The 13,184-nt window shown below is 43.8% G+C and overlaps 1 protein-coding gene across 1 annotated transcript in view; it reads left to right on the top strand.

The window, feature by feature from the left end:
- rtkna (rhotekin a) overlaps nucleotides 1–13,184 on the top strand; it is a gene marked incomplete at its 3' end in the record, with an annotated part of 49,072 nt that overhangs the window by 25,442 nt on the left and 10,446 nt on the right. The window contains 3 exon segments of the mRNA XM_080738843.1: nucleotides 10,570–10,592; nucleotides 10,595–10,663; nucleotides 12,766–12,872. Of these exon segments, the coding sequence (XP_080594969.1) occupies nucleotides 10,570–10,592; nucleotides 10,595–10,663; nucleotides 12,766–12,872 (199 nt within the window).

The following is a 13,184-nucleotide window of genomic DNA, read 5'->3' as shown; positions in this document are numbered from 1 at the left end:
ACCTATGCTAGTGATGGTGCCTCAGTAAACTAGGATAAAGGACCTATGCTAGTGATGGTGCCTCAGTAAACTAGGATAAAGGACCTATGCTAGTGATGGTGCCTCAGTAAACTAGGATAAAGGACCTATGCTAGTGATGGTGCCTCAGTAAACTAGGATAAAGGACCTATGCTAGTGATGGTGCCTCAGTAAACTAGGATAAAGGACCTATGCTAGTGATGGTGCCTCAGTAAACTAGGATAAAGGACCTATGCTAGTGATGGTGCCTCAGTAAACTAGGATAAAGGACCTATGCTAGTGATGGTGCCTCAGTAAACTAGGATAAAGGACCTATGCTAGTGATGGTGCCTCAGTAAACTAGGATAAAGGACCTATGCTAGTGATGGTGCCTCAGTAAACTAGGATAAAGGACCTATGCTAGTGATGGTGCCTCAGTAAACTAGGATAAAGGACCTATGCTAGTGATGGTGCCTCAGTAAACTAGGATAAAGGACCTATACTAGTGATGGTGCCTCAGTAAACTAGGATAAAGGACCTATGATAGTGATGGTGCCTCAGTAAACTAGGATAAAGGACCTATGCTAGTGATGGTGCCTCAGTAAACTAGGATAAAGGACCTATGCTAGTAACTCAACTAGTGATGGTGCCTCAGTAAACTAGGATAAAGGACCTATGCTAGTGATGGTGCCTCAGTAAACTAGGATAAAGGACCTATGCTAGTGATGGTGCCTCAGTAAACTAGGATAAAGGACCTATGCTAGTGATGGTGCCTCAGTAAACTAGGATAAAGGACCTATGCTAGTGATGGTGCCTCAGTAAACTAGGATAAAGGACCTATGCTAGTGATGGTGCCTCAGTAAACTAGGATAAAGGACCTATGCTAGTGATGGTGCCTCAGTAAACTAGGATAAAGGACCTATGCTAGTGATGGTGCCTCAGTAAACTAGGATAAAGGACCTATGCTAGTGATGGTGCCTCAGTAAACTAGGATAAAGGACCTATGCTAGTAACTCAACTAGTGATGGTGCCTCAGTAAACTAGGATAAAGGACCTATGCTAGTGATGGTGCCTCAGTAAACTAGGATAAAGGACCTATGCTAGTGATGGTGCCTCAGTAAACTAGGATAAAGGACCTATGCTAGTAACTCAACTAGTGATGGTGCCTCAGTAAACTAGGATAAAGGACCTATGCTAGTGATGGTGCCTCAGTAAACTAGGATAAAGGACCTATGCTAGTGATGTTGCCTCAGTAAACTAGGATAAAGGACCTATGCTAGTGATGGTGCCTCAGTAAACTAGGATAAAGGACCTATGCTAGTGATGGTGCCTCAGTAAACTAGGATAAAGGACCTATGCTAGTTGATGGTGCCTCAGTAAACTAGGATAAAGGACCTATACTAGTGATGGTGCCTCAGTAAACTAGGATAAAGGACCTATGCTAGTGATGGTGCCTCAGTAAACTAGGATAAAGGACCTATGCTAGTGATGGTGCCTCAGTAAACTAGGATAAAGGACCTATGCTAGTGATGGTGCCTCAGTAAACTAGGATAAAGGACCTATGCTAGTGATGGTGCCTCAGTAAACTAGGATAAAGGACCTATGCTAGTGATGGTGCCTCAGTAAACTAGGATAAAGGACCTATGCTAGTGATGGTGCCTCAGTAAACTAGGATAAAGGACCTATGCTAGTGATGGTGCCTCAGTAAACTAGGATAAAGGACCTATGCTAGTGATGGTGCCTCAGTAAACTAGGATAAAGGACCTATGCTAGTGATGGTGCCTCAGTAAACTAGGATAAAGGACCTATGCTAGTGATGGTGCCTCAGTAAACTAGGATAAAGGACCTATGCTAGTGATGGTGCCTCAGTAAACTAGGATAAAGGACCTATGCTAGTGATGGTGCCTCAGTAAACTAGGATAAAGGACCTATGCTAGTGATGGTGCCTCAGTAAACTAGGATAAAGGACCTATGCTAGTGATGGTGCCTCAGTAAACTAGGATAAAGGACCTATGCTAGTGATGGTGCCTCAGTAAACTAGGATAAAGGACCTATGCTAGTGATGGTGCCTCAGTAAACTAGGATAAAGGACCTATGCTAGTGATGGTGCCTCAGTAAACTAGGATAAAGGACCTATGCTAGTGATGGTGCCTCAGTAAACTAGGATAAAGGACCTATGCTAGTGATGGTGCCTCAGTAAACTAGGATAAAGGACCTATGCTAGTGATGGTGCCTCAGTAAACTAGGATAAAGGACCTATGCTAGTGATGGTGCCTCAGTAAACTAGGATAAAGGACCTATGCTAGTGATGGTGCCTCAGTAAACTAGGATAAAGGACCTATGCTAGTGATGGTGCCTCAGTAAACTAGGATAAAGGACCTATGCTAGTGATGGTGCCTCAGTAAACTAGGATAAAGGACCTATGCTAGTGATGGTGCCTCAGTAAACTAGGATAAAGGACCTATGCTAGTGATGGTGCCTCAGTAAACTAGGATAAAGGACCTATGCTAGTGATGGTGCCTCAGTAAACTAGGATAAAGGACCTATGCTAGTGATGGTGCCTCAGTAAACTAGGATAAAGGACCTATGCTAGTGATGGTGCCTCAGTAAACTAGGATAAAGGACCTATGCTAGTGATGGTGCCTCAGTAAACTAGGATAAAGGACCTATGCTAGTGATGGTGCCTCAGTAAACTAGGATAAAGGACCTATGCTAGTGATGGTGCCTCAGTAAACTAGGATAAAGGACCTATGCTAGTGATGGTGCCTCAGTAAACTAGGATAAAGGACCTATGCTAGTGATGGTGCCTCAGTAAACTAGGATAAAGGACCTATGCTAGTGATGGTGCCTCAGTAAACTAGGATAAAGGACCTATGCTAGTGATGGTGCCTCAGTAAACTAGGATAAAGGACCTATGCTAGTGATGGTGCCTCAGTAAACTAGGATAAAGGACCTATGATTGTGATGGTGCCTCAGTAAACTAGGATAAAGGACCTATGCTAGTGATGGTGCCTCAGTAAACTAGGATAAAGACCTATGCTAGTGATGGTGCCTAAGTAAACTAGGATAAAGGACCTATGCTAGTGATGGTGCCTCAGTAAACTAGGATAAAGGACCTATGCTAGTGATGGTGCCTCAGTAAACTAGGATAAAGGACCTATGCTAGTGATGGTGCCTCAGTAAACTAGGATAAAGGACCTATGCTAGTGATGGTGCCTCAGTAAACTAGGATAAAGGACCTATGCTAGTGATGGTGCCTCAGTAAACTAGGATAAAGGACCTATGCTAGTGATGGTGCCTCAGTAAACTAGGATAAAGGACCTATGCTAGTGATGGTGCCTCAGTAAACTAGGATAAGGACCTATGCTAGTGATGGTGCCTCAGTAAACTAGGATAAAGGACCTATGCTAGTGATGGTGCCTCAGTAAACTAGGATAAAGGACCTATGCTAGTGATGGTGCCTCAGTAAAACTAGGATAAAGGACCTATGCTAGTGATGGTGCCTCAGTAAACTAGGATAAAGGACCTATGCTAGTGATGGTGCCTCAGTAAACTAGGATAAAGGACCTATGCTAGTGATGGTGCCTCAGTAAACTAGGATAAAGGACCTATGCTAGTGATGGTGCCTAAGTAAACTAGGATAAAGGACCTATGCTAGTGATGGTGCCTCAGTAAACTAGGATAAAGGACCTATGCTAGTGATGGTGCCTCAGTAAACTAGGATAAAGGACCTATGCTAGTGATGGTGCCTCAGTAAACTAGGATAAAGGACCTATGCTAGTGATGGTGCCTCAGTAAACTAGGATAAAGGACCTATGCTAGTGATGGTGCCTCAGTAAACTAGGATAAAGGACCTATGCTAGTGATGGTGCCTCAGTAAACTAGGATAAAGGACCTATGCTAGTGATGGTGCCTCAGTAAACTAGGATAAAGGACCTATGCTAGTGATGGTGCCTCAGTAAACTAGGATAAAGGACCTATGCTAGTGATGGTGCCTCAGTAAACTAGGATAAAGGACCTATGCTAGTGATGGTGCCTAAGTAAACTAGGATAAAGGACCTATGCTAGTGATGGTGCCTCAGTAAACTAGGATAAAGGACCTATGCTAGTGATGGTGCCTCAGTAAACTAGGATAAAGGACCTATGCTAGTGATGGTGCCTCAGTAAACTAGGATAAAGGACCTATGCTAGTGATGGTGCCTCAGTAAACTAGGATAAAGGACCTATGCTAGTGATGGTGCCTCAGTAAACTAGGATAAAGGACCTATGCTAGTGATGGTGCCTCAGTAAACTAGGATAAAGGACCTATGCTAGTGATGGTGCCTCAGTAAACTAGGATAAAGGACCTATGCTAGTGATGGTGCCTCAGTAAACTAGGATAAAGGACCTATGCTAGTGATGGTGCCTCAGTAAACTAGGATAAAGGACCTATGCTAGTGATGGTGCCTCAGTAAACTAGGATAAAGGACCTATGCTAGTGATGGTGCCTCAGTAAACTAGGATAAAGGACCTATGCTAGTGATGGTGCCTCAGTAAACTAGGATAAAGGACCTATGCTAGTGATGGTGCCTCAGTAAACTAGGATAAAGGACCTATGCTAGTGATGGTGCCTCAGTAAACTAGGATAAAGGACCTATGCTAGTGATGGTGCCTCAGTAAACTAGGATAAAGGACCTATGCTAGTGATGGTGCCTCAGTAAACTAGGATAAAGGACCTATGCTAGTGATGGTGCCTCAGTAAACTAGGATAAAGGACCTATGCTAGTGATGGTGCCTCAGTAAACTAGGATAAAGGACCTATGCTAGTGATGGTGCCTCAGTAAACTAGGATAAAGGACCTATGCTAGTGATGGTGCCTCAGTAAAACTAGGATAAAGGACCTATGCTAGTGATGGTGCCTCAGTAAACTAGGATAAAGGACCTATGCTAGTGATGGTGCCTCAGTAAACCTAGGATAAGGACCTATGCTAGTGATGGTGCCTCAGTAAACTAGGATAAAGGACCTATGCTAGTGATGGTGCCTCAGTAAACTAGGATAAAGGACCTATGCTAGTGATGGTGCCTCAGTAAACTAGGATAAAGGACCTATGCTAGTGATGGTGCCTCAGTAAACTAGGATAAAGGACCTATGCTAGTGATGGTGCCTCAGTAAACTAGGATAAAGGACCTATGCTAGTGATGGTGCCTCAGTAAACTAGGATAAAGGACCTATGCTAGTGATGGTGCCTCAGTAAACTAGGATAAAGGACCTATGCTAGTGATGGTGCCTCAGTAAACTAGGATAAAGGACCTATGCTAGTGATGGTGCCTCAGTAAACTAGGATAAAGGACCTATGCTAGTGATGGTGCCTCAGTAAACTAGGATAAAGGACCTATGCTAGTGATGGTGCCTCAGTAAACTAGGATAAAGGACCTATGCTAGTGATGGTGCCTCAGTAAACTAGGATAAAGGACCTATGCTAGTGATGGTGCCTCAGTAAACTAGGATAAAGGACCTATGCTAGTGATGGTGCCTCAGTAAACTAGGATAAAGACCTATGCTAGTGATGGTGCCTCAGTAAACTAGATAAAGGAACCTCTGCTAGTGATGGTGCCTCAGTAAACTAGGATAAAGGACCTATGCTAGTGATGGTGCCTCAGTAAACTAGGATAAAGGACCTCTGCTAGTGATGGTGCCTCAGTAAACTAGGATAAAGGACCTATGCTAGTGATGGTGCCTCAGTAAACTAGGATAAAGGACCTATGATAGTGATGGTGCCTCAGTAAACTAGGATAAAGGACCTATGCTAGTGATGGTGCCTCAGTAAACTAGGATAAAGGACCTATGATAGTGATGGTGCCTCAGTAAACTAGGATAAAGGACCTATGCTAGTGATGGTGCCTCAGTAAACTAGGATAAAGGACCTATGCTAGTAACTCAACTAGTGATGGTGCCTCAGTAAACTAGGATAAAGGACCTATGCTAGTGATGGTGCCTCAGTAAACTAGGATAAAGGACCTATGCTAGTGATGGTGCCTCAGTAAACTAGGATAAAGGACCTATGCTAGTGATGGTGCCTCAGTAAACTAGGATAAAGGACCTATGATAGTGATGGTGCCTCAGTAAACTAGGATAAAGGACCTATGCTAGTGATGGTGCCTCAGTAAACTAGGATAAAGGACCTATGCTAGTGATGGTGCCTCAGTAAACTAGGATAAAGGACCTATGCTAGTGATGGTGCCTCAGTAAACTAGGATAAAGGACCTATGCTAGTGATGGTGCCTCAGTAAACTAGGATAAAGGACCTATGCTAGTGATGGTGCCTCAGTAAACTAGGATAAAGGACCTATGCTAGTGATGGTGCCTCAGTAAACTAGGATAAAGGACCTATGCTAGTGATGGTGCCTCAGTAAACTAGGATAAAGGACCTATGCTAGTGATGGTGCCTCAGTAAACTAGGATAAAGGACCTATGCTAGTGATGGTGCCTCAGTAAACTAGGATAAAGGACCTATGCTAGTGATGGTGCCTCAGTAAACTAGGATAAAGGACCTATGCTAGTGATGGTGCCTCAGTAAACTAGGATAAAGGACCTATGCTAGTGATGGTGCCTCAGTAAACTAGGATAAAGGACCTATGCTAGTGATGGTGCCTCAGTAAACTAGGATAAAGGACCTCTGCTAGTGATGGTGCCTCAGTAAACTAGGATAAAGGACCTATGATAGTGATGGTGCCTCAGTAAACTAGATAAAGGACCTATGCTAGTGATGGTGCCTCAGTAAACTAGGATAAAGGACCTATGCTAAGTGATGGTGCCTCAGTAAACTAGGATAAAGGACCTATGCTAGTGATGGTGCCTCAGTAAACTAGGATAAAGGACCTATGCTAGTGATGGTGCCTCAGTAAACTAGGATAAAGGACCTATGCTAGTGATGGTGCCTCAGTAAACTAGGATAAAGGACCTATGCTAGTGATGGTGCCTCAGTAAACTAGGATAAAGGACCTATGCTAGTGATGGTGCCTCAGTAAACTAGGATAAAGGACCTATGCTAGTGATGGTGCCTCAGTAAACTAGGATAAAGGACCTATGCTAGTGATGGTGCCTCAGTAAACTAGGATAAAGGACCTATGCTAGTGATGGTGCCTCAGTAAACTAGGATAAAGGACCTATGCTAGTGATGGTGCCTCAGTAAACTAGGATAATGGACCTATGCTAGTGATGGTGCCTCAGTAACTAGGATAAAGGACCTATGCTAGTGATGGTGCCTCAGTAAACTAGGATAAAGGACCTATGCTAGTGATGGTGCCTCAGTAAACTAGGATAAAGGACCTATGCTAGTGATGGTGCCTCAGTAAACTAGGATAAAGGACCTATGCTAGTGATGGTGCCTCAGTAAACTAGGATAAAGGACCTATGCTAGTGATGGTGCCTCAGTAAACTAGGATAAAGGACCTATGCTAGTGATGGTGCCTCAGTAAACTAGGATAAAGGACCTATGCTAGTGATGGTGCCTCAGTAAACTAGGATAAAGGACCTATGCTAGTGATGGTGCCTCAGTAAACTAGGATAAAGGACCTATGCTAGTGATGGTGCCTCAGTAAACTAGGATAAAGGACCTATGCTAGTGATGGTGCCTCAGTAAACTAGATAAAGGACCTATGCTAGTGATGGTGCCTCAGTAAACTAGGATAAAGGACCTATGCTAGTGATGGTGCCTCAGTAAACTAGGATAAAGGACCTATGCTAGTGATGGTGCCTCAGTAAACTAGGATAAAGGACCTATGCTAGTGATGGTGCCTCAGTAAACTAGGATAAAGGACCTATGCTAGTGATGGTGCCTCAGTAAACTAGGATAAAGGACCTATGCTAGTGATGGTGCCTCAGTAAACTAGGATAAAGGACCTATGCTAGTGATGGTGCCTCAGTAAACTAGGATAAAGGACCTATGCTAGTGATGGTGCCTCAGTAAACTAGGATAAAGGACCTATGCTAGTGATGGTGCCTCAGTAAACTAGGATAAAGGACCTATGCTAGTGATGGTGCCTCAGTAAACTAGGATAAAGGACCTATGCTAGTGATGGTGCCTCAGTAAACTAGGATAAAGGACCTATGCTAGTGATGGTGCCTCAGTAAACTAGGATAAAGGACCTATGCTAGTGATGGTGCCTCAGTAAACTAGGATAAAGGACCTATGCTAGTGATGGTGCCTCAGTAAACTAGGATAAAGGACCTATGCTAGTGATGGTGCCTCAGTAAACTAGGATAAAGGACCTATGCTAGTGATGGTGCCTCAGTAAACTAGGATAAAGGACCTATGCTAGTGATGGTGCCTCAGTAAACTAGGATAAAGGACCTATGCTAGTGATGGTGCCTCAGTAAACTAGGATAAAGGACCTATGCTAGTGATGGTGCCTCAGTAAACTAGGATAAAGGACCTATGCTAGTGATGGTGCCTCAGTAAACTAGGATAAAGGACCTATGCTAGTGATGGTGCCTCAGTAAACTAGGATAAAGGACCTATGCTAGTGATGGTGCCTCAGTAAACTAGGATAAGGACCTATGCTAGTGATGGTGCCTCAGTAAACTAGGATAAAGGACCTATGCTAGTGATGGTGCCTCAGTAAACTAGGATAAAGGACCTATGCTAGTGATGGTGCCTCAGTAAACTAGGATAAAGGACCTATGCTAGTGATGGTGCCTCAGTAAACTAGGATAAAGGACCTATGCTAGTGATGGTGCCTCAGTAAACTAGGATAAAGGACCTATGCTAGTGATGGTGCCTCAGTAAACTAGGATAAAGGACCTATGCTAGTGATGGTGCCTCAGTAAACTAGGATAAAGGACCTATGCTAGTGATGGTGCCTCAGTAAACTAGGATAAAGGACCTATGCTAGTGATGGTGCCTCAGTAAACTAGGATAAAGGACCTATGCTAGTGATAGTGCCTCAGTAAACTAGGATAAAGGACCTATGCTAGTGATGGTGCCTCAGTAAACTAGGATAAAGGACCTATGCTAGTGATGGTGCCTCAGTAAACTAGGATAAAGGACCTATGCTAGTGATGGTGCCTCAGTAAACTAGGATAAAGGACCTATGCTAGTGATGGTGCCTCAGTAAACTAGGATAAAGGACCTATGCTAGTGATGGTGCCTCAGTAAACTAGGATAATGGACCTATGCTAGTGATGGTGCCTCAGTAAACTAGGATAAAGGACCTATGCTAGTGATGGTGCCTCAGTAAACTAGGATAAAGGACCTATGCTAGTGATGGTGCCTCAGTAAACTAGGATAAAGGACCTATGCTAGTGATGGTGCCTCAGTAAACTAGGATAAAGGACCTATGCTAGTGATGGTGCCTCAGTAAACTAGGATAAAGGACCTATGCTAGTGATGGTGCCTCAGTAAACTAGGATAAAGGACCTATGCTAGTGATGGTGCCTCAGTAAACTAGGATAAAGGACCTATGCTAGTGATGGTGCCTCAGTAAACTAGGATAAAGGACCTATGCTAGTGATGGTGCCTCAGTAAACTAGGATAAAGGACCTATGCTAGTGATGGTGCCTCAGTAAACTAGGATAATGGACCTATGCTAGTGATGGTGCCTCAGTAAACTAGGATAAAGGACCTATGCTAGTGATGGTGCCTCAGTAAACTAGGATAAAGGACCTATGCTAGTGATGGTGCCTCAGTAAACTAGGATAAAGGACCTATGCTAGTGATGGTGCCTCAGTAAACTAGGATAAAGGACCTATGCTAGTGATGGTGCCTCAGTAAACTAGGATAAAGGACCTATGCTAGTGATGGTGCCTCAGTAAACTAGGATAAAAGGACCTATGCTAGTGATGGTGCCTCAGTAAACTAGGATAATGGACCTATGCTAGTGATGGTGCCTCAGTAAACTAGGATAAAGGACCTATGCTAGTGATGGTGCCTCAGTAAACTAGGATAAAGGACCTATGCTAGTGATGGTGCCTCAGTAAACTAGGATAAAGGACCTATGCTAGTGATGGTGCCTCAGTAAACTAGGATAAAGGACCTATGCTAGTGATGGTGCCTCAGTAAACTAGGATAAAGACCTATGCTAGTGATGGTGCCTCAGTAAACTAGGATAAAGGACCTATGCTAGTGATGGTGCCTCAGTAAACTAGGATAAAGGACCTATGCTAGTGATGGTGCCTCAGTAAACTAGGATAAAGGACCTATGCTAGTGATGGTGCCTCAGTAAACTAGGATAAAGGACCTATGCTAGTGATGGTGCCTCAGTAAACTAGGATAAAGGACCTATGCTAGTGTCGGTCTAAACAATATGCTGTCAACAGTGGTGGAAAGTAAGTACAATGTAGAGGTATTTTTACTTTACTGGAGTATTTCCAATTTGCAATGCTTCTATTTCTATTCCACTACATTTCAAATCAAATATTGTATTTTAATTCCACTACAATCATTTGAAAACTCAAGTTACTTTGTAGATTTTGATTATGATTACAAAGCATACATTAACCACTTCAGCCCCTCTATATGTAGTCCAGCTATTTTCAAAAGACAGTTTCACATTTTGAAAACATGTTCTTTAACTTGTGTGTGTTTTAAACAGGGGTCCCAAGTACCACCTCCTGGCTCCACCACCCTGTCCCTGTCCCACGTCCAGGACAGCTTCCGCACGCACGACCTCACCATCTCAGGCAACGGTGAGTTGGTGACAGCTTGTCCGTCTGTCCCTCTCTGTCACCCATGTCCTCTGTCCCTCCTCTCTGCCAAATGTACCATCTGTCTCTCCCCCCACCCCCTCTGTCTGTCACACACTCTGGGGCAGTGTTATCCATGCCAAACATTGCACACACACTCCTTGGCTGGCAAACCACAACCTCCACCCCTCATTTCTCACATGGCCCTCTTCTAGCGCCACCACGAGGCCGAGTTTTGCAAGACACATGTTTGGACACTGCTCCTCACGCATGTCATCAACATGGATCTGTCCCATTTCCCATGGCGGTCGATTAGGGAGTCTTACTGGTCTATCTTTCCTTTACGCTCTCTCATTCTCTCCCTCCTTTTCTCTTTCTCACCTACCTCAGTCCTTCCCTCTTTCCTTCTCTCGCTCAGTCATTCTATCCTCCTTTATCTCTCTCTCTCTCTCTCTCTCTCTCTCTCTCTCTCTCTCTCTCTCTCTCTCCTGTGTCGCTGTGTGACAGAAGGCATTGTCAAGGTCACAGTAACAGTGTGTTTTAGGAGAGGTGTGTTTAAAGCATTACTGATGGGCCCCCTCACACACACACACACACACACACACACACACACACACACACACACACACTCACACACACACACACACACACACACACACACACACACACACACACACACACACACACACACACACACACACACACACACTCACACACACTCACACACACACACACACACACACACACACACACGGGGCCCCTGGTGTTTTATTCATTGCTCCTTCAGGCTGCAGTAAACTTGACGACGGGCCCTCAGGCTGCCAGACTGTTACCCCCCCCCATGCTAAACTGTGTGTAAATGGACAGAAGGCATGTTTGTGGGTGTGTGTGTGTGTGTGTGTGTGTGTGTGTGTGTGTGTGTTTGTGCGCGCATTTGTGTGTACTGTAGGTGTGTAGTCATAGTTAAAGTGTCTAGAGTCCGACGAGAGTTCCGGTGGTTCTCAAACTTTTCGTGCCAAGGACCCCCCAATTGATATGTATTCGGCCAGGGACCCCATCTGAAAATATTTTGTGCCATGGACCCCCAGAAGAGAAGATTTGTGTAAAAAAACTAAATTATTCGAGATTTTCAAAAATGGTAACAAATAGCAGATGTACAAGCTCGCATCGCGGAACGTGGAGCGCAACCTTGTAGATCTGCTATTTCGGAATAGTCAACGCTAATAAAAATGACACCGATGCTTTCCCGGTTTTAATGCTGATGATTCAGCTTTTGGAGAGACCTAGACTACCCATTACTGATGTTTTGACCAATATTTTGTAAACGCATTTGAAAAACCGTAATTTTTGGCATTTAAACAATATAGCAGATCTGCAAGTTATAAATATTAAACACACAGAACATATTGGCTTCATAACTGCCTTAAACAATGTCTTAAAGAATATGTCTGATATATCGGCCACACAGACACATCGCTCTAGCCGTGTGTATTTGTTCATGGTAAAAAAAAATCATATCAAGATAGATCGACACCTTTATTATCCCAAGGGGGAAATTCAGTCACCCAGAGTCACACAGCAGTTAAGGTTATAAGTTACAGGACAGTAAAAAAAAGAAAAAGGACTGTTGTGTACAGCCGAGCGACAAAAAACAAACAAACAAGAAAGAAGAATCAACAATACAGGAGAATCAACCATACAGAGCAACTATAAGTTAAAAAAAATACAAATAATGTGTCAAGATCAGTAGAAAAGACACAACACGACAAAAAGTAGTAGTACCTAAAGTTTCTATATTAAATGGATTGCAATTTTAAAGCACTTTTCTAAGCATATTGCAAACCTCAAAGAACTTACAATGGTCCATTCATTCCAACATAAGAACTACTTATCAACACATTGCCAAATATATACAGATATATATACATAAGTGTCTGCACCAAGACAATAATAATAATTGATGATTGATGATAAGATGATGTTGGTTTATTCAATATACTTATTCAACCTCTCTCTCCCACTCCTCATCTGTCTTTTTTCCGCCTCTCTCTCTCTTTCTCCCCCCTCCCCCCCCATCTCTCCATTCTTCTCCCCCCCCCCTGTAGAGGAGTGTTCCTATTGGCTGCCTCTCTATGGCAGCGTGTGCTGTCGTCTGGCTGGCCAGCCTCGCTGTATGACCCAACAGATGATGAGCGGCTGCCTGAAGGTTAAGGTAAGCACCCTGTGTGTGTGTGTGTGTGTGTGTGTGTGTGTGTGTGTGTGTGCGTGTGCGTGTGCGTGTGCGCGTGCGTGCGTGGGTGCGTGCGTGCGTGCGTGCGTGCGTGCGTGCGTGTGTACATGTGTGTGAGAGAGAGAGGGAGAGATAGATGCTGGAGACAGTCTCTTGCAGAGCTATAATATTTACTATTTATAATTTAGGCATTTTAGCAGACACTGTTAATCCAGAGCGATTTGCAGTAAGCAAGGAAAACACAAGGTAATCCATCAAACACATAGAATTAGTAATCTAGAATCATAGGTTAAC

The sequence above is a fragment of the Nannobrachium achirus genome (assembly GCF_963921795.1).
Source record: "Nannobrachium achirus genome assembly, chromosome: 12".
Lineage (NCBI taxonomy): Eukaryota > Metazoa > Chordata > Actinopteri > Myctophiformes > Myctophidae > Nannobrachium > Nannobrachium achirus.
This window is presented reverse-complemented; position numbering and strand designations above follow the sequence as displayed.